The sequence below is a fragment of the Mesoplodon mirus genome (assembly GCF_964341445.2).
Source record: "Mesoplodon mirus genome assembly, chromosome: 8".
Taxonomy (NCBI): Eukaryota; Metazoa; Chordata; class Mammalia; order Artiodactyla; family Ziphiidae; genus Mesoplodon; species Mesoplodon mirus.
Window position 1 is genome coordinate 2,684,127 of NC_138984.1, and position 20,967 is coordinate 2,705,093.

The 20,967-nt window shown below is 51.7% G+C and overlaps 1 protein-coding gene across 8 annotated transcripts in view; it reads right to left on the reverse strand.

The window, feature by feature from the left end:
- TRAF3IP1 (TRAF3 interacting protein 1) overlaps positions 1 to 10,336 on the reverse strand; it is a 67,129-nt gene extending 56,793 nt beyond the window's left edge. For 2 of the 8 annotated variants that reach the window (XR_014294829.1, XM_082630198.1), the window contains exons 1-6: positions 10,068 to 10,333; positions 6,807 to 6,875; positions 6,219 to 6,380; positions 4,276 to 4,419; positions 3,764 to 4,171; positions 825 to 896 (exon numbers count right to left, since the gene is read on the reverse strand). Coding sequence is in view for 7 of the 8 variants with exons in the window: in XM_082630198.1 (XP_082486324.1) it covers positions 825 to 896; positions 3,764 to 4,171; positions 4,276 to 4,419; positions 6,219 to 6,380; positions 6,807 to 6,875; positions 10,068 to 10,190 (978 nt within the window). In the remaining variant the exon portion in view is untranslated. Of the gene's footprint in view, positions 1 to 824; positions 897 to 3,763; positions 4,172 to 4,275; positions 4,420 to 6,218; positions 6,381 to 6,806; positions 6,876 to 9,397; positions 9,550 to 10,067 lie in introns of those variants that run through there. The other 6 variants (XM_082630201.1, XM_082630200.1, XM_082630204.1 and 3 more) reach the window with 5 other exon arrangements.
- Between the last annotated feature and the right edge of the window lie 10,631 nt (positions 10,337 to 20,967).

Consider the following 20,967-nt stretch of genomic DNA (forward strand, 5'->3'; position numbering starts at 1 on the left):
CTAAAAAGGTCAGCCGTCCACTGACCATACCTTGAGAATCACTGTCTCATCAGATGAGTTTATGAGGACTCGACTTCTGTCGCTATATGCTTAATTACTTCAATGCATTTGTGAACAACTCTGGGAGTGAAAATGTACACGATGTGTTTAAACAGAGCGTAAATCAGAGAAAACAGCACATCCTGTCCCTCCCACCGCTGGCTCAGTTCCCTGGCCTGACCCCTCCCTCAACCTGCCACAAGGGCCTCTTAACTAGCCTCCCAGCCTCCACTCCACGCCTGTCCATCTTGTCTGTGGCTGCCCGGATACACTTTCTGAAATGCAAACTGGACGATGAAGTTGGGGTGAGTCTAACGTCCCCAAGACAGCCCAGCCTGGCCTGTACCTCACTCACAGGAAATGCACTGCAGGGTCCCACCGGGCCAGGCAGAGCTTGGACGGGTCCCTCCAGCCGGCCCTCTGGTCCCTGTCTGCCTCGTGACTTAATCCTCTCCCAGACTCCTCCGAAGTGCCACCTCCATCCTCTCCCAAATGACTGCCTTACCCCTCTGTACACCATACATCATACTTGTCACATAAAGGTACGAGGAGACCCAAGAGTCCACCGCAGAGAAGCAGACGATAAACACACCCCACCTACTTTACAGGCAGTAAACCATTTAAAGCAGTACTTTTACAACAAAATAAATATGGACCTATTGTGTGTGAGCCTCCACCATGCCCCACCCCGTGCCTCCGTGGACTGGGGGAGGACCACACACAGCACTTACTATTTCAACACAGCTACGGGTTTATGTCTCTCAAAATTATTTTTTCAAGTTTACCTCTGTTTCAGCTTTGGAGTCTTTGAAAGATCCATCTGACGACTTTTTAGACATCTCTCCTGAGGTTGAGGACTACAAAAAAAAATTTTTTTTTCACACTCTAGAACTACTCAAGTCTGTAACATCTAAAAACGTGCCAAGATGTTTTCTCTAACACTGACCGACAACAAGATAACCCTTCACACGGGAGCACCATGTCACATCCCAGCCCTGCCCTCCTGCGGTCGCTGTGTGGTCTGGACCTCCAAAGGACCATCCAAGATCTCTGACCACTAGGGGCTGACCAGGAGGCCAAGGGCAGCAGAGACAGGGCCTCGCAGGGAACCGTAGGGAGCAGCGTTTCCCAGGCCCACACGGTCCCTACGCCAGGCCAGACTTCTCGGAGATGTTCCAGGGACACACAGGGAATCTGGAAACGAGGGAGTCACCCACTCCTATCTTCTGTGAGGGAACCACGCTCACCTCCCAATGAAGCGGCTCTTTTTGAGCAAAGTCTTCAGACGCTACATCAGGAAAGCACTCTCAAAACAAAAATGACGTGAAAACTGTAAGCATGTTAAATCAACACCTTAAAAAATCTCACACTTAAACCAACTCCCAGAAAGACACATCTCGACATAAGAAGTAGAAGAGATACAATCACTGAGATTTTCCTCCATAAAAAGCAATGGATGCCTGTTGAATACTTCAACAATTAACTGTCCTCATGACTTCATTATGAAAGTAGCAGACTGTATCCGAAGTAGTTTCTTGTGCGGGCTGGGCTCTGTGCCTGGGGTCCCCCCAGCCCAGAGTGCTCAGTTCCCTGCAGACATGGGAGGAGGGCAGCACCCACACGTGTCCACTCTGACCTCAGACTCATCCTCCACCGCCACACGGGGACACACCCGTGACTTCTCAGAGTGCCTTCACACCTGCTGTTTCACAGGCTGAGAACGTCTCATCATCGTCTCTTCTAGGTCATGGGATTCGACCGGAGGCTGCAGACTGCCCGGCAGGGCCCAGGTGAGAGCTGAGTCTCCTCTTCCCCGGAGCTGCCCTGCTGGAAGCCTGAAGGCCCAGCTCTCTGGGGGTCCCACCACTCTTGGGGGAGAGAGCAGCCTGCCCCCAGAGCCCTGTTCCACAAAGGAGCCCCAGACGGACACAGAAGGGCCAGTCCAGCAAAATCGCCATGACAGGTCTATGAACACCTGCCTTTGGCCAACAAGGGCCAGCTGGGAGCAGGAACGCAGTCCGTTCACCCTGGTCTCACACACTTAAACAAAACCGTCACTCGCTCGTGGCTCCAATACGTCCCATATATCCACCTATAAAAGTTCTCTTTGGAACTGTCTCTCTGCTGAGAAAACCAGTCACACCACCAGCAACCACGGGTGGGACACTGCGTCTGAAGGCCTGGAGGGCTGAGAAGGTGCCCCAGGCAGGGGCTGCCTCGTGCACGGTAAAGTGCACTAGAATGTTCGAGCACCACACTAAAACCGGCTCAGTGAAAAAGACTTTTCTTAGACCTCTAAAAAGAAGCAAAAGACGGGGAAGGTCTTTGTTATTTCTAAAACTCCTACGGGAAACCAGGCTTTTATGATACATACGCCGTGGTGGGTTACATGACTCCAGGGTGTCCCTGGGAGACCCCAGGGTCCCAGGTAGCATACTGACAGCCAACAGAACCACCGAGCAGACCAGCTTCCAGGCCTGGCGTGCAGTCTGTCCCACGGGGCCCGCTCACCTCCCGGTGCCAGGGATGTAAGGCCACAAAACCAGAGGCCGGCTCGGCAGGAAAGAGCAAGCTGGTCCCTCACCACCTGGCCGCCTCACTCAGCAGACCTTGTACTTTTCCAGACCTCAGCTTCCTCCTTTCTAGCAGCTGGAGACAAGAGGATTTCCAGGACCTGCCCAGGACACTTTACAGTTATATGATGTCCCTGCAACAACCAGCATTTGCAATGCCAGCCCTGCCAGGAGACTTACCCTATCTACAGCGGGTCCGAAATAACCTGCACATCTAGAAAACAGTGTCTGAAACCAAAAGAATTTTCTGGAAAATCCTAAATTTACCTGAAAATTTAATTAAACAAGAATTCAGTAAACTGAGGTCTAATTTTACTCATCTGCTAATGCTTCAGAGACTTAGAAAGTATCCCTAATCCTACCTAGAGTCTGTCATACAGAGTGAAGTAAGTCAGAAAGAGAAAGACAAATACCGTATGCTAACACATATATATGGAATCTAAGGGGGGAAAAAAAAGGTCATGAAGAACCTAGGGGTAAGACAGGAATAAAGACACAGACCTACTAGAGCATGGACTTGAGGATATGGGGAGGGGGAAGGGTAACCTGTGACAAAGTGAAAGAGCGGCATGGACATATATACAGTACCAAATGTAAGGTAGATAGCTAGTGGGAAGCAGCCACAGAGCACAGGGAGATCAGCTCGGTGCTTTGTGACCACCTAGAGGGGTGGGATAGGGAGGGTGGGAGGGAGGGAGACGCAAGAGGGAAGAGATATGGGAACAGATGTATATGTATAACTGATTCACTTTGTTATAAAGCAGAAACTAACACACCATTGTAAAGCAATTATACTCTAATAAAGATGTAAAAAAAACAAAGTGTCCCTAATCCTTAATAAACGCAGCCATGCCCACACCCCGGGGACCCCACACACTGAGGCTGCCTGGAAACGCTGCTCACAAAGCCACGGGACCCACTGATCCCCAGTCTCCAGGAGAACGCCCAAAGGCACACACACACAGCAGACAGGAAAAGCAAAAACCAGTATCACTTTAAGGTTCTCCTAGGAATCCACGACTGTCAGAATTTTAAATTGGTGATAAAGAAATCCAGTTTCCCAATCACACTACAACCAAGACCAAAGTCACTGTGGAGAACAACACGAACCCTTTCTAAGTTAAAGGCAGAGGTCTTCCCACAGGACTTACCTTTCTCCCCGGCTTCTCACGCTCGTGGCTCTCTTCCCTGTCGGGGTCCCTGGGGTGCTCCCCGTTCCGCGCCCTCTGCCGCTCCCGCTCCCGGCCCTTGTCTCGCTCACGCTCTCTCTCCCGGTCTTTCCACTTCTCCTTCTCCTTTCCACCGTCGTTCTTCCGCTCCCTCTCCCGCTCTGCGTCCTTGTCCCTGTCCCTCTCCAGCCGGGCCCTGTTCTTGGCCCGCTCTCTCTCCCCTTCGTGGTACTTGTCTCTCTCGGGATCTTTGTGTCTGTCTCGGTCATTCTCCTTGGCCTTTTCCTTGTCCCTTTCCTTTTCTCTTGGTTTGCTTTCTTCCTTTAATTCCTCTTTCTGTTTTCGACCTCCGCTTGTATTTCTCTCGTTTATTTCAGAGTTTCTTCTATCCTAGAAAAAAAAAAAAGCTGGATGACAATATCGCTTATAACTGTCTACCTGAACCACAAAGAGCCTCATTATTTCATTTTCAGATGCACGTAACCTGCATTCACCTCTTTATCTTTACAAACCCTGGACGCGTCCTCCCTCGCGTTCTTATTGTCCAGTTCTTGAGGTTTCGACGTCAGTGAGGACCTTCCTTTTGTTTCCGCCTTCTCTCCGGCTAACACTCTCTTCACCGCATCGTCGCTGGAGAGCTTGTCCCAACGTGAGGAAATAAAATGCAAGGTTGCAATGAAATTAGTACATTAATAAACATGAATGTCAACATTCAAAGATTGCTCATTAAACGGAATCTTTGTCTCCTAATGGATTTCAAAGGATAAAATATTAAAAGGAGATGAACGTTACCACAGACAACGTACAGCACCTCCTCTAACCGTCCCCTCCGGCACTCCTGCGGTAACAGCACAGCCCACTCAAGCTAAATGAACCCTGGGTCCCCTCTACCCGAGCTGCCAAGTTCGGACGTGTGTGCTGTTCAAGGACACCAAAGCTGACCACGCGACTCTACGACACCCTTCACTTCTCACGGGGCCACAGAGGCCCAGCACTGAAAGGGCCTAAGGAATGATCTAACTGGAGCCCCATCAAACGCCAAAATCCCTTCTGCAGCATCCCTGACCGCCCCCCAGAGTCTCTGAACACCTCGGGTCAGGAATCCCACTAGCCCTCACACTCCCGCTTTCCACAAGCCTGCGCTGAGTGACTGCTACACGCCAGGCACTAGACCCCAGGCCGAGGACGCGCTGCACACCGGCAAGGCAGCCAAATACAACAACCAAAAGTCAGTGCGCTGGGGGAACACGACGGGGGTTCCGGCAAGAGCAGCCAATCCCACACGGCTCCCGGGAAGCGGCTCCACACAGAGAAACCAGCAGCCCAGCAGCACAAGCGAGGGAGTGGGACCAGGGCAGGAGACCTCAGGGGTGCAGGCACAAGGCGAGAGACGAGAGAAACGGACCAGAGGAGAGGGGCTTCGTGAGTGGTGCACGGAGCTGGGGGCAAGGGATTCAGCAGGAAGGCTAGTCAGATTTGCTTTTTGGAAAGATGAGCAACGAGAAGGATCTGGGGGTGGGGGCGGGGGACAGAGGCCAGTGCACTGGAAGATCAGCCTCTGCATCTCCATGCCTTGGACCCAGCACACCAGGGCGAGGCTATCCTGAGGCCCTGGGGGCCAGTCTGATTCCACTCCCCATCTCCCACTGCTGCTGTGTGAGCTGAAACCCACCTTTCCCACCTTGGTAACATGAAAGGTTAGCCCCCAGCCCATCGGGTCCATGAAGGGCTCTATTAGCCATGCCCTTGATAAAGGTCCAACTCTGCTCCTGGGGGCTACTCAGATCCCACAAAGAAGGCAGGCCCTGGGGATGACCTGCTCTTATGGCCCCAGCTGGACTGTGAAGCCAGAGAAGCCAAGATTCTAGCCCATGGTGAGGATCTCAGGAAATCCAGTCCCTGCACAAGTGAAGTGGGATCTCTTTGAAGGCAGCACAGCTCTGCAAACACCCACCAGGAGAGAGGGAGGGATGGGGGGGAGGAGGGAAAGAGGGAGGGAAGCAGACCCAAGAGGCTGGAAAGGCGGGCAGAGAACAGGGACATCCCACAAGCCCCAAAGACGAAGAAAAGCAGCTCCTCCGGCCACCCGGTTGGAAACAGTCACCTGCCCTGAAAGGAGGCCCAAAAGGAGAAAGAATGCAGGGCTCAGCAGGCCGGGCACGCAGCCCCGAGCCACGTGCCCATGAGCAGAGTGCCTGCGGAGTCCCTATTTGATTCTGACAGCTCGGAGACCCTGTACGTAGCACTGCCGTATCTGTTTCAGTGTACAGCTCTAAACTACTTCTGCAACTGTGAGGCTCCAGGAGAGGTGGGATCAGATTGCAAGCACAGGGTTAAAACCCCCTCCTTAAACACCCCGGGCTCCGTTGGGTGGCCTGCCCTCCCCGTCTGGTCATCCCTCCCGTGCTGGCAGCTTCCAGCTCGGGGGCGGCGCTACCTTGCTGAGACAGCACTTTCCGATTCTCTGGAGCAGCTCGTTGGTCCTTTCAGGCTCGTGCCCAGCCACGATCCGAGCCGGTTTTGCCAACAGTGGCTCTCCGGAGACCATGACCACCACGTCTATGGCCTTCTGAAGGAAGCTAATTTTGGCATCTTTATCCTGAAAGATTTCCATTTAAAACACAAATATTAAAATACTTCAAAAAGAGCTTGTATTATCTTCAGTATGTCCAACAGGCACAGTTCCCATTTAGATAAAAAGCTATTTTTAGATGTGTGTTAAATTTAGAAATCCTGACTCTTTATAACAACCACCACCAAAACAATCTTCGGTAAAGCTTTTAGTTGTAGGTGGTGGACTAGCATCATGAACCTTTGGAACACTCACTCCATTTCTCCAGGATAACACGAGCGTGCTAGGCAGCTGCCGCAAAGACCATGAAGTGAGGAAGGGCACATGGCAACTCCCAGAGCCACCGGCCTCGCAGGCCAGCCACAGGTCAGCCGTGAGCGAGGGGCCACCACAGCGCACCGCTCACAGAAAGCCTGTTCATGAAGGCGAGCAGGGACAGCGCCTCAAACCTACCTTAACATTATCGGACTTCATCTCGGCGTCTGTGTAGAGGCCCTTCATGAAACCAGTCATCCTGATCACCTTCAAAAGATAAAGCGAGGCCATGGTCAGCACCCCACAGGACAGCCCATGCCCTGGCCTCGCCCACTGCCCCCGCTAAGGGCCGCCTGGATCTGTCTACGCCCAGGATGTCATTCATCCACTGACGCAATGAGCACTGAGCATCTGCCATGTGCAAGGCCTCGTCCCAGGCGGAAGCCAGCCTGGTCCTCACAGAACTCAGCCTGGTTGTGACGACAGGTAAACACGATGGACCCGCGGGGCTATAAGCGGGAGACAGGATCACTCCTAGTCCAAGTGCAGGAGGCCCCGGGGAGTCAGGGAACACTTCCCAGAGCAAATCATATCTAAACTAAGACCAGCAGCTTACGGGAGAAGAATTGGGGGAGCAGGTATTGAGGAAGCACATGCCAGGCAAAAGAAACAGTCCCACAAGGTCCAACTAGGTCCTGTTCAAGGGGCCAGAAGAAGTTTGACAAGAGGAGTCTGAGGCCAGGGAGTCAGCACGGGCCTGACCAGATAGCCTTTGAAGCCATCAGGAGTATGGACTTAGCCTCACTGCCATGAGGAGGCCCCGAGAGGTGCACAAACAGGAAACGGCCTCTTGTGAGGAGGGCTCAGGGCAGTGGAGAGCGTGGATTCTGGAAGGAAGAGGAACTTCCCAGTCTGGGTTTCTCCTCACCACTGTGTCACTCACTTCCTGGGACAGAGGGGCGCTCTGTGCCACATCACTTTTGTTCTCCCCCACCTCTTCCTCTCCTCAGTCAACCTGGACCTCCCAGTTACCCCGCAGTCAGGCTTTGGGGGTGGTGATGTTTTCCGTTCCTCCCCACCTCCAGACACACCAGGGCCCTGGCTTCTCTCAGACCAGAGGTTTTCAAAATGCGGCAGGTCACTATAAAGTCAATGTAATGGCTGGCAGTGAGCATTTTTTTAATAAAACAGATAAGAAAATATCAGACTGCACTGTATGTAGTAAGGATGAATATTGCCTATATGTGTGTGTCCTGGGTCAGACATAAAGAGTATTTATTACCTTAAGAAAAAAAAAGACAGTCCCACACTAATATTAGGCTCCTTCTCTGAGACCAAGCTACAACTAGCTAGCTATTAATTAAGCTAGCTTTCATTCCTCAAACTACTTAACAGCTGTGCTGTTTTTTTCCTGACAAGACAGGTGGAATATGAAGAGTATCCTGCATTTAATATTCCTGGAACTCCTGCATCCGCAGAAGGAAAAACCTTTTGAGCTTTTTCCAGTGTGCTGACAGTTCAACTTGTGAGCAATCATTTTAACCAAGAAGAGACGTGAATTTCGCAGGATCAGTGCTTCAATTTATGAAAGAGGCAGGGTTGGTTTAGCAGGAGCCAAAATACTAACAGGGAGACTTGAATCCAATACTCAGGGGCAGTGAAGAATTTTCGTACAAGGGTCTGCACAGATTATCTGAAAATGCTTTCCAGATGTCAATTGTCCTAACATCTTTATTGGGTAGGTGACAATTAACATATTTATCTTTACACAGGTAGAGAAATTAATTTTGACCTTAGATTAGGAAAAACCTGAGGAAGAAAAGCAGACCAGTGGATCCCGATTGGGAACACGGAACTCCTTCCCCACACCCTGGCTACCTGGCCAACCAAGTCGATTCCTGCCCGAAACTTCCTCCTCCTTCCGACCTTCCAGGAGGTGGGGACAGACAGCAGCCACCAGGAGCCCAGGGCCACACCAAGACCCACAGGACGAGGTATGGCCCCCAGCCTCCTTCCTGGCTCTGTTTCAGTGAAGAGATGGGACTAACACAGAAAATGAAAGTGTGAGGCTGGGTGGCAACCACTGTAGTTGGCCACTCACCTCCTGGGTAAGTGACTTGACCCCTCCTGGGTTAGAGGACGCTACCTGCCTACTTCACAGGGTGGGGGTGATGCAGCTCAAGGCCCGGCTCCCACCAGGCTCTCCACGCAGCCACGTCCCTTCCCCAAACACTGTCCAGGGCAGGTCTAAGTGCTGCATTAGCTTAGGAGGAGGGGGAGGCCAGTCAAGGCAGACCCTTGGGATGTGGGTGGGTTTCAAGAGAGCTGTAAGCACGATGAGGGTTTTTAACAGAGAGAGGCACACATTGTAAGTTAAGCTAAAATGGCAAAAACAAGCCAAGCAAAGTTTGTGTAAGACACCGCACCTGCTGGAAAGAGTGAGAAGTGAAGTTTAAGGACAAACATGGGGCAAGAGTGGGAGCCTGAGCCCCTGGACACCTGCAAGTTCGAGCTGACTCCTAACTCCCCAAGAGCATGCCCGAGTTCCCAAGGTCAGCACTGCACTCAGGTGCACCACGGAAATGGGCGCTGCCACCCTGAGTTACAGGAGCCTTGACCGATTCCATTCAGCAATGAATGTTTGTCATGCACCTTCTGTGTACCGTACCCAGGATATGCCAACACACAAGCTACCGTCCGCGTTACTCAGGAATTCACCAGCCAGTGGGGAAAAGTTTACAGACAACCAATCTCAAGACATGCTCTGCCGTTTATCAGCAAATACTGACCTGCTCTTTTATAGCTTCTTCTTTTCAGACCCCTAAAACCACCTTCAATCAATTCACCTACAGGTACTGATTAAGCATCCAGTATGTGGTGACCACAGTGGAGCAGGTGGAGGGAAACTTGAGGAGAGGGAGTTTATTAAAAAAAAAAAAAGAATTGATTTCTTTCTCCCGGGATTTGTAAGCACTCTCCACATGCTAGACACCGCAGCAAAAAAAACCCCACAGAAACAGCTTTGCCAGGTAGAGTGGAAGATGTGCTCTAAGAGATACATGGGTAGGATGGAAAGAAATAAGAATGCGCCCCAAGGGGCCAGGAGTCTCCCCGGAAGAGGGGGCCCAGGGGGTTGGCGCGAAGGGGAGCTCAGGGGTGAGAGCAGAGGCGCCGCGGAATCCGGCCAAAGCCCGGCTCCTCGGGCAGGGGACTAGCTCAGCGACGCGAGGTCTGACGCTGACGCCAGCCCTGGTCCCGACCCACAACCCGGCAGTGACCCCCGACCCGCATCCCGGCCCTCACCCCGACCCCCACAAGGGCCCTGACCCCCGGCCCGCACCCCGAGCCCCACAGGGGCCCTGACCCCCGGCCTGCACCCAGAAAGCGCGCCGGGACCCCGGCCCCGACCCCGAGTAACCCCGGCCGGCACCCCGACCCCCGCCCCGGCCCGGCGCTCACCTCCGTGATGATGTCGTGCAGGTAGCGGAACGGGGGCTTGTTCAGCAGCTTCTCCGTCAGCGGCGGCCTCCGAATCACCTTCCCCAGAGCCTCCTGCGTCCGCTTCACCACCGCCGCGTTCATGGCGGCGCCGCCCGCGTCTCGCCGGTCGCCGACACTAAGCCCCGCTCCCCGGCCGCCGCCGGCCCCGCCGCAGCCGCCAGGTCCGGCCTAGACGCGCCGCTCGGGTTTCCATCCCACAGTGCACCGGAGTCCGCCAAGGCGCGTGCGCGGGGCCGCGGCCCTCGGTCGCCAGGGCGGCGCGGCCTTAGCAACGGACCCGCGGCGGCACCCCGCCCCCTGTCCGGCTGCGCGCGCACGCGGGCGGCGTCTGCGGTGGGGCTGCCTCAGCGTCCCTGCCCGGTGACAGAGCCGAACCCCTTCACCGCTCAGCAGCCTCGGGAAAAAGCTGTTCGCCCCGCGTTAGAGGAGACCTCCGAGGACTGGATAGCAGCAGCACAGCTTCCAAGGTTCATTTCAGGGGGACTGGACTAAGTTATCTCGAAAGACACATACCTTATCCTGTTGTTACTTAATATGGCTTCTTGGAAGAGTACCTCCTTTTCTCTGAGGCTATGTTTCTGTTCCTATAAAGCAGGGATAATATGTGCCAGCCTCCCTAGCTCCCAGGGAGATGAGGACTGAACGATGCTTCGGGGCTTTGTAACCAGGATGAAGCCGCTCCCTTGTTGTTCTGGCAGGTGTCTGTGGTTCTGTCCCATCTGTCTCCCATCCGCCACGCACAGGCTCACTGCAGATCCTTCTATCAATTTTGAAGCTTTGTGGTCTGTTTTTAGTTCTTCTGTTGGATACCTTTATAATTTTTATTTACATTCATTTTTACCATTTTCAATGCGCTCTATTCTTTATGTGTTCTTTGCTCGAGATGTATCTGGATGTGGAGTTTTTTAACTTAAAATTTATATTTGACTTTTTAAAATATTTATTTATTTGGCTACGTCAGGTCTTCGTTTCAGCACGCGGAATCTTCGTTGGCGGTATGTGGGATCTATTGTTGTGGCGCTCTGCGGCGCGCGGGCTTCTCTCTAGTTGTGGCGTGCGTGCAGGTTTTCTCTTCTCTAGTTGTGGCCTGGGCTCCAGAGCGCAGGGACTCTGTACTTTGCAGCACGCGGGCTCTCTAATTGAGGCGCGAGAGCTCGGTAGTGGCGCTCAGGCTTAGTTGACCCGCGGCATGTGGGATCTTAGTTCCCGACCAAGGATTGCACCCATGTCCCCTGCATTGGAAGGCGGATTCTTTACCCCTGGACCACCAGGGAAGCCCCTGATTATGATTGACATTCAATAAAATTCACCCATTTTAAGTGTACAGCCTGATGCATTTTGGTAATTTTACACAATTATGCTACCATCACCACAATCAAGACACAGAACAGTTCCTGTACCCTAAAACATTTTCTCCTGCTCATTTGCAGTTCATCTCCTCCCCCACCCCAGCCCCAGGCAACTGTAACTGTCATTATAACCATGCCTTTCCTAGAGTTCCATATAAATGGAATCATACAGTACATAGTCTTTTGTGTTTAATTCTTTCCTTTATAATGTTTTGAGATTCATCCATATGTCATTCCTTTTTGCAGCTGAGTAGTATTCCGTAGTATAATTTGGTTATCTGTTCAACAGTTGATGGATATTTGAGTTGCTTTTAGTTTCTTATTATTTATGAATAACACTACTAAGACCATTCACATACAAGTCTTTGTATGAAAATAAGTTTTCATTTCTCTTGGATAAATACCTAGAAATAGGATTGCTGGATTATATGGTAAGAATATGCTTAACTTTACAAGATACAACCATACTGTTCTTAAAGTGACTGCATCAGTTTTCATTCCCACTAGCAACGTATGGGATTCCCAGTTGCTCCATATCCCCTGGCAACACCTGATGTGTCAGTCTTTTTAATTTTAGCCATTCTAATAGGTATGTAATAGTATCTTATTATGGTTTTAATTTGCATTTCTCTGGTTATTACTGATTTCAAGCACTTTTCATGTACATGTACACTTTTCATTTTCATGGACATTCATATATATTCGGTGAAGGTAGCCTACAAAGTATCATTCAGGCATTTATTGAATCACTGCTGTGTGCTGAGTATTGTTTAGGTGCTGGGGATTTCTGTGGAACTACAGACCTTCTAGTGAGCAACTTCCACAACATCCACTGTTGTTCACTGCTCCTAGGACCATAGCTCTCTCTGCTGCTAACTGCATCCAGGACCACGTGAGCATTGGTTATCTAGCCAGAGGCCAGGTGAACAGCCAGAGCTCATCTCCCTCCAGCAGTGTCAACCTCATTTCTTTCCACACTCTACCATGCAGGTGGGCTGGCTGCAAGAGACTTTACTGAGAGGTTGAGAGAAGCCTAAGAGGTGACAACCTGTGAGGGAAGGCATTTGATAACACTCACTGGAGCTATTCCACGGTCCATGAGGAAGAAAAGCCCCCGGAGAATCGGGTTCTCAGAGAGATTCCCTCCCGGGTGGCCCTCGGCTATTAACCCTGCTTCCCAACTTCCAAGTCCACCCCTTGGCCAGAGCACCTCCATCCTCTGACCCCTACCTTATCAAATCTTCCTGACTTTCTGGAAACCCCACTCTCTACCCATGGGAGCTTTTGTCTTCCCATCCATTCCCTTTCTCCCAGCAGTACATTTCCCAGAGTCTGGGTTCTCCCGTCCAGACTCACAACCCAAGGTCTTGGTAGGACAGTCCCGTGTGGCATTTGGCACTTTGGTCCCTTGGGCGATGGTGGACACTGTGAACCAGGCTCCTTCCAGGGCTCTCAGATTCCTGTTATTCTCCTTGCGGTCCACACACTTATCTTTACCACACATGTATCCTGTTTCCCAAGAACAAACATTCATTCTTAAACAGTTCATCAAACGCCATAAAGAAGCATAAGATAGTTTCCCAACTGCCTCAGCATTTCTGAGCATCCTCACCCACGCTGATACTAGTATTTCACGTCACGATGGAGAATGGTACTCACTCCCGTCCACCACCCGACCCCACCTCAGGCCCCCTGGAAGTCTATGAAAAGGGGGGCCGTAATGGGACTGTGTACTTCTTCATGGCTGGGCCCTTAGTTCATGAAGCTTGGCCCAAAGCTCTGAGGTGATTAAGCCCTTGGACAGAGGATGCACCAGCTTCCTGCCCTCCAGGCATTAGGGAGAGAAGGAAGGGGAACTCACTGGCACAGGGCGGCCAGGCCCTCGGGGCTGCAGCAGATGCAGAAGATGCTGTGGAGTCTGAGAGCCGAAGCGTCCCACCCAGACCTCTTTCTCCACTTGCCCTCCGTGGCCAAGCTGGGAGCCCAGAGTCTCCCGTCAGGAGCCCCCACCTGTGAGCTTTGAACACTGGCTGGGGTTGGCCTGAGCAGCGGCAGAGGGGGAACTCAGGGAGGTCAGTGACCTTGGCCTCTGACCCCCAAGTACACTGCCTTCTCAACAGAGGCTCCCCAGCCTCCTTCCCAGAAAGTTCACGCCGGGCAGAATCCTCCTCTGGGCCCGGAGCAGCCAGGGCAGCTGTGGCCAGTAACCGGCTTGTCTGTGAGCGGTGGGGGAGGGCGTATGGCTATGGAGAGTCCTCTGGCCCCGAGGGTCCACCGAGGACCCCAGCCAGTGCCACATGAGGAGGAATCGTGTTTCTCCCACAGCTGTGGAGAGCAGGAGGACTTCTAGGCTGAGGAGTCCCTGTAGAGGCCGGAGGGCACAGGCCTGGCCCCTCTCTGTGGGACCGTGAGAGAGGGTGTGAGATCTGAGATCTGGGACAAGGGAGCAGGGTCACCACCCTGCACTGAGGGCCTGTCTGGGCGGAGGTGACTGTCGAGTGGACATGAGTCCCTGTAGGTCACGTCCTTAACACTGTCCCTAGGTGAGTCCTCACCTCCCACCTGGAAGGCAGGTGGGCAGGCATTCTGGGGCCTGGGAAAGCAGGGTTAGTGGATGCAGCTAAGGATTCCTGACTCCAGGAAAGAGACCTGGCACCAGGGCCTCAGGAGTCGGGGCGGGAGGAGGGCACCAGCTTGGGGCCTCCGGTTCTGGGGGCTGGCTGCAGGGAGTGGGGGGCCTATACCCTGAATCCCCCTAAGTTCCTCAGAGTCATGAAAGGATTAGAGAAAAAGGCAGAGCACATAAAAGAGCGTCATTCATAAAAAAAGATAATTGATTGAATAACTAGAGAAAATCACAGCAAAGAAAGTGTTTGAAACATAAAAACCTGGCAGGAGACGCTTTTGAAATTGGCAGTTTCTGAATGAATGAATGAAGTAACTGTGGCCAGGACTCACCCCAGGAGGGAAAGTCCACAAAGCAAGGTGGCTTCCAGGTCCTACCTTCTCTTGCCTGAGAGGCGAACATTCCTAGAGACAAAGGCCCACAGAGGCTGGGGAGGTGTAATCCTGAGCTCCACATCTGAGAAGAGCCCAGAATGTAGGTCAGCCAGAGGGACGGGCTGGGAGGCAGGCACCAGGAGGAGGAGAAGTGGCCAGAGCCTGGGGACAGCCTCAGAAGGGCAGGTATCAGTCTGTATGGCCAGTCAAGTGCCTTGCTGTATACTCCATCATCTAAGCCACGAGGTAACCGACATCATTTTGTGAAACCTGAGGGGTCTGCCTAGAAGGCTTTGTCCCCTCCTCTCCAAGGGAGCCTAGAAGACAAAACCTTCTATCTGTTCCTAAACTTGCTAAGATCATTTCTGCCCCAGGACCTTTGCACTTGCTGGTCCTTTCAGCTGAATGACACTGGTCCCCCAGATCTTCATATGGCTGCATCCTTGCCATTATTCGGGTCTCAGATCACATGTGACATCCTCAGAGATGTCAAAAGTAAACCACATCTGAACTCTCCAGCCTGTTATCTTTACTTTCTTCAAAGTACTTATCACTCTCTGGAAGTAATTTTTAAAATTCATATCTGCCTTTTCATTTTCTGTCTCATCTCCCACCCCAGTTGCCCCCCAGAAAGTGAGTTCCATGAGTACAGGTTGATTTGCTCACCTCTGAATCCCCTATACCTTCAACATTGTCAGATGCATACGATACTCAATACCTATTTGCCAAACGCTGAATAGCTTATGCGGTTAGTAGAATTGCTCTTTCCTAAGGGCTCTTAGTAACATGGTTCACTTATACCGCAAGTTTAAATGAAAAAATCAAACTATGATGTTATGTGGACAATATGATCTCAGTCATGTTAAATGTGTACTTGTGTGAGTGTGTTTGAGTGTGTGAATAAGTCCAGCAGTCCCAAGGTTTCAGAGATGATCTTGGAGTTGGGATAATGGGACATTTCTCTGCTTCTTTATACCTCATGGTAATTTAGATTTATTTCTCAATAAATAATAACTTTTCAATCAAAAACAAAAGTTAAATGTTGTCAGAGGAAACCCCCACTTAGGAAAAGCCACAGTATTGATGCCTTGTTAGTGAATGTTCTGGATGCCCATTTATACCCCGTTCAAATATAACTGCATCTAACAGGATCAATTAGGAGACTGAAGTTTACCTGGTACTGTGGTGAGCTCCCCAAATTAGCAGCGACCAGCTGTCACTTTACCTGTAACCAGCTGTGTGACTTTTTGGTCAATTCTGGCCTTTTTAGTCCTCATCTATTTCACCAGGAAAATGAGGGATTTGAATTAGATAAGCTCAAACGCCTCCTCCAATAATTAGCCCTAATGACAAGCCCTTGGAACAACCGAGCCAGATTCCACCAGGATTTTCTTAAACCGGGGTCTCCCAGGACCTAGAGATCTGATGGAGGGCCCTTACATCCATGAAAACACAGACAGCATAATTGTTTAGGGCACCTTCCTGGAGTGGAAGAGGGGGGCGTCCATGGCTTTCCTCTTATTTGAACAGGGGGGCTGGTTCTCAAACAAAGGGTAAGAATCATCTGCTGTCAGAGACCGAAGCAAGCCCCTTCCGGGAAAGCCTGGTTAACTAGTGTCCAAAGTCAGTCACGGTTCGCCCAAAAGCACGAGGACAAGGCACACACGTGGACTTGGCGCTTTCTGCCAGAGTAGGTGTCACAGGAGGGCAGGCGGGCGGGTTCCGAGGCCTGAGGAAGCTCAGCGCTGCCTGGCACTGCCCCTCCGCCTCGCTGGGCCCCGCCCCTCCGGAGCGCCTACCACACGCCGTCCACGTGAGCCACACACCGTGAGCCACACACCGTCCACGCCTCAGAGCAGAGTTTCAGAGCACAGTTTCTGTCTGAATCACATAAAAACTGAGTTTTCCACCCAATTATGCCAGCCTGCCACCCCTGCAAGCCCTGTAGGCTTGTGGGTCATGCCTCGGGGAGCTTCCCCTGACCTGCACCTCCGGGTGCCTTGCCAGGTGGCCCACGGCCGCCCATCGGCTTCCTCCGGGCTGCAGTTAAACGAGAAATGGTATGAAGGGATGTTCAGTGTCTCCTCCCCACTGGAACGCGAGCTCCAGGAAGACAGGAGCCTGCTCTGCTGTGTCCTCGGTACACACGGTGCATCTTGGCTACATGAGCCAGAGCCTGAAACCACTGCCACGGATGCTGAGGACGGCCACCCAGATGCTTCTCGGACCAAAGGCCACTCCACAAGGAGTACTGGTCCTTGTTGCCTCCCAGCTAAGCTCCTCTCTGGGGAAGTTCCACCAAAGCGGCTTACCTCCCCCCTCTTCCCCCCGGGGAGTCCCCATTCGAGCTGGGGCTACAAACCCACTTTCTCAGGGACCTCCACCTGATATAGCTGCTCTCAGGAGTGGTCTGGGGAAGCAGCCTCTAACCTGAGACTTGGAAGCGGAATCACCCACTGGCCAGCTGAACTGAAATCCTCATGGTTAGTGTAAGAGTGGGAGAACTGAGCCCCTGGTGCAGTAGGGATGCAACTGTGAAAAATCTCCCCAGCGCTGGAGGGATGGGAGTCCAGCAAAAGGATGCTACCTTCAGCATCTGAAAGAACCATGGGGTCAGTTGGTGGCTGTGGGGTTGCCAGGGCAGTGGATAAAGACAATGAAGGCCAAGGCTGAGAGGCAGAGGACCTCCTTGGCAGGTCGTAAAGAAGCTCTTATCTCTTGCAGCCAAAGATCAGAAATAGCTGAGGATCTGGTCCAACATTAATTTTAAGGGCAGTGGAGCTCCAGAGAAGGTTTATTTCTCAACTCCGGGAAGTCTGTTCTGCCGAGATGAGACATCTGATTGGGAAGAAATGGGACTGAGATTTGAACAGGACATCTGGATTGATGTGCTCAAAACTCTAGAATCCCCACATTCCCCTGAATCTTCTGGGCTTACAGAAGGGTCCACTCCTCCCCGTAAAGGGCTAGCATTCCCCCTTCTCGAAGACAATATAGAGGTCATTGCATGCAAGTCAACACGCACCTTTCTCAGCATCTTCCCCATTAGCCCCGTCCTGGCCCCAAAGCTGTCACTAGGGTGGTCAAGTCATGACATGACCTGTCTGGGTCTGCTGGGCCTGCTAAGGGAAGGAGGCGCTAGACCCTACAGGAGCTGCAGGACCCAGCAGAGCCTGGAGACCGTATTTGGGACGGCATCCCAACATGCTGGATCAGCAGGGGATAGAATGAAAAGTTGGATGAGAGAGAGTTAGTCAGTATGGGAGGACTTCTGCCGTACAGTGTAGGATTTACGACCCTGACAAGGGCCCAGGGAGACGGGACTAATCATGTTAGTTGTTAGTATGGTTCTTGAAAGCCTGCAAAACGCTGTGGCCTTCACTAAGTGAAGGAAAACTGCCATCCCTGCCATGGGATATGGTGGATAAAAGGGTCAAAGGCTCAGAGAAGTAGTCCTTCTAGAGTAGACATAGTATGTAATGCCAGCAAACCCGCCAGCCAACTTGCTTCCATGCGAGGTCCTGGTGGATCACTTCTTTCACCAAAGCAATGACTGGTGAGAAGTGTGCTCGTGGTCAAGAGATGCTGTTGTGAGTCTGAGCTCCCTGATGACAATGGGGATGACAGGATCTCAGAATAATAGAGGCCAAGTAGTGGTGCCTAATGATCAGAAACAGGGTAGATACAATTACAGTAAAGAGTGGCCAGGTTGGCGTGGTAGCCAGCAGGAGGTGACATGCAGACAGCCATGAAAATGGTTGATAGAACACAGTGTTCCTAGGGGCCAGATGCACAGGCAGTCAGTGAGGCTTAAGCAACCAAAGAAATCAAAGATAATCCAGAGGCTGAGGGTATCTGCCCCCAATAAAATGCCTCTATCCCTTACTCGCTTTTCAGACCTGGACCCCACTGACTGAAGGAAAGCCCAGATTCCCAACATCACTGCCACTGTATACAGTCATAATCTCCCCCAGTCTTTCTCCAAAGAGACCTAAGGTCACTCATCCAGGTAACCCTACCCTGGGGGGCAGGGGCGGGGTATACACAACCTTTTCAAGGAATATTGGACGCAGGGTCCTGGGGACCTGAAGCATCATCATGGCCCCTGTTAGAGGGAGGGCATTCAGGGTCGAGTGATAAATAAAGTCCTGGCCAAGATTTGCTTCAGTTAGCTGTAGGTTTCTTTAGATTTTGTTAGGTCCACTGAGCGTATGGACCCACCTGGTGGTCATTTCCCAAGCCCTTAAACGCAGAGTTGGAATGGACATACTTAGCAGGTGGGATAAGCCCCGTGTTGGCCAGGTCCTTGGACTGTGGAATAAGAGCTATAGAAGTGGGGAAGGCTGTGTGGGAGCCCTGCTCAACCTCGGCCAGGAGAGTAAACCAAAACGATACCGTATACTGGTGAGGATGACAGTAGGTATAAGAATGGGACCTGCCCCACTCATAAAATGGGTAGTTTTCCCCATCATAGAGCCATTTAATTCATCAGTCTAACTCCTACAAAATTCAGTTGGATCCTGGAAAATGACAGTGGAGTACTGTAAACCCAAACAAGTAGTAGCCCCAATTATTGTATCTTTTCCAGAGCAGGTCAACATTGTCTCAAGTCCGTGGTAGGCAGCCAATACCTTCTTTTCCATCCCTACTAAAAAGGAGGACCAGAGGCAGTTTATGTTCATTTAGGACGGACAGAGGGCACATTGATGGTCTTGCCTCAGGGTTATGTTAACTCTTTTCCCGCTGTCCTAACATAGTCTGGACTGTCTGGGCACTCTGCACGACACCATATTGGTCCAGCATATTAATGGTATTGTATTTTTTTTTTTTTTTTTTTTTTTTTTTTTTTTTTTTTTGCGGTACGCGGGCTTCGCACTGTTGTGGCCTCTCCCGTTGCGGCGCACAGGCTCCGGACGCTCAGGCTCAGCGGCCATGGCTCACGGGCCCAGCCGCTCCGCGGCATGTGGGATCCTCCCAGACTGGGGCACGAACCCGTGTCCCCTGCATCGGCAGGCGGACTCTCAACCACTTGCGCCACCAGGGAATCCCAATGGTATTGTATTAATTAAACTGGATGAACAAGAGGAAGACACATCAGAGGCTTTGGTAAGATACACGTGCTGCAGAGGGTGGGAGAGAAATCCTATGAAGACTCAGGGGCCTGCAGCATCAATGTTTAGGAGTCCAGTGGTTTGGAGTATAACAGACGTCTGCTCCAAAGGGAAGGACAAAAAAAAAAAAAAAGAGAGGACAAATACTGCATTTTGCACTTCCCACCACTAAGAAAGACCCACAATGCCTCGTAGCTTCTTTGGATGCTGGTGGCAGAGTGGGCCACACTTGGGAATAATGCCCCGATGTGCTTACCAAGTGGCTCTGGGAAAGGTCCCAGAACAGCAAAGAACTCTAGCAGGTGCAGGCTGTGGTACAAGCATCCCTGCCACTTAGACCATATGATCTGGAAGATTCTGTGGTTCTAGAGGTACCTATGCTGGGAAACAATGCCATATTCCTTTAAACCACTAAGCCTGTGGTAATTTTATGGCAAGCCCCAGGAGGAGAATCACAACGTAGACCCCTAGGTTTCTGGAGCAAGGCCACACACTACCTGCAGCAAAGACCAATAGCTGCTGGCACGCCTCTGTGTCCTAGAGAAGGACTGCCTGACCGCGAGACACCAAGTGGCCACCACGCCACTAGAGCTGGGTTCCACCCGACCCTCCAAGTTGCAAGGTCAGGCACAGCCAACTGCGATCCACTGGAAGAAGAAAGTATGACGTCAGGATCGGGCACGAGCAGGGCCAGAGGACGAAGGCAAACCTTGTTCAGCCCAGGCCCTCATATCACCTGCTGCTGTTGCCCCAGTTGCCTGTCCCTCACCTCCACCTATTGCTGTGTTGGGTTAGGGTGGCACTTATGACCAGCCAACAGAGGAAGAGGGGAGCTGAGCTTCCTGTGTGGATGGGTTGGCTCGGGGTGGGGCGCAAAAGGTGCCTGAAAACGGCAGCGCTACACTACAGCCTCACTCGGTGTCCCTGAAAGGCAGAGGTGAAATGAACTCTTCTCAAGCTCCCAGGGAGGAGAAACTTGGTGTGTTACTTTCACTGTTGCTGCTACAACAAATTTCCACACACTTAGGGGTTTAAAACAATATACATTTAATATCATACAATCCTGGAGGTCAGAAATCCAAAATGGGTCTCACTGGGCTAAAATCAAGGTGATGGCAGAGCTGTGTTCTTTCTGGAGATTCTTGGGGAGAATCCACTTCCTTGACTTTTCCAGCTTCTAGAAGCCACCTGAGTTCGTTGGCTCGTGGCTTCTTTCCAGCAATGACATCACTTCAACATCTGCTTCTATCGTCACGTCTCCCTCTCTGACTCTGACCCTCCTGCCTCCCTCTTTCCCTTTTTTTTTAACATCATTTTTTGTTTGTTTTTTTTTTGCGGTACGCGGGCCTCTCACTGCTGTGGCCTCTCCCATTGCGGAGCACAGGCTCCGGACGCGCA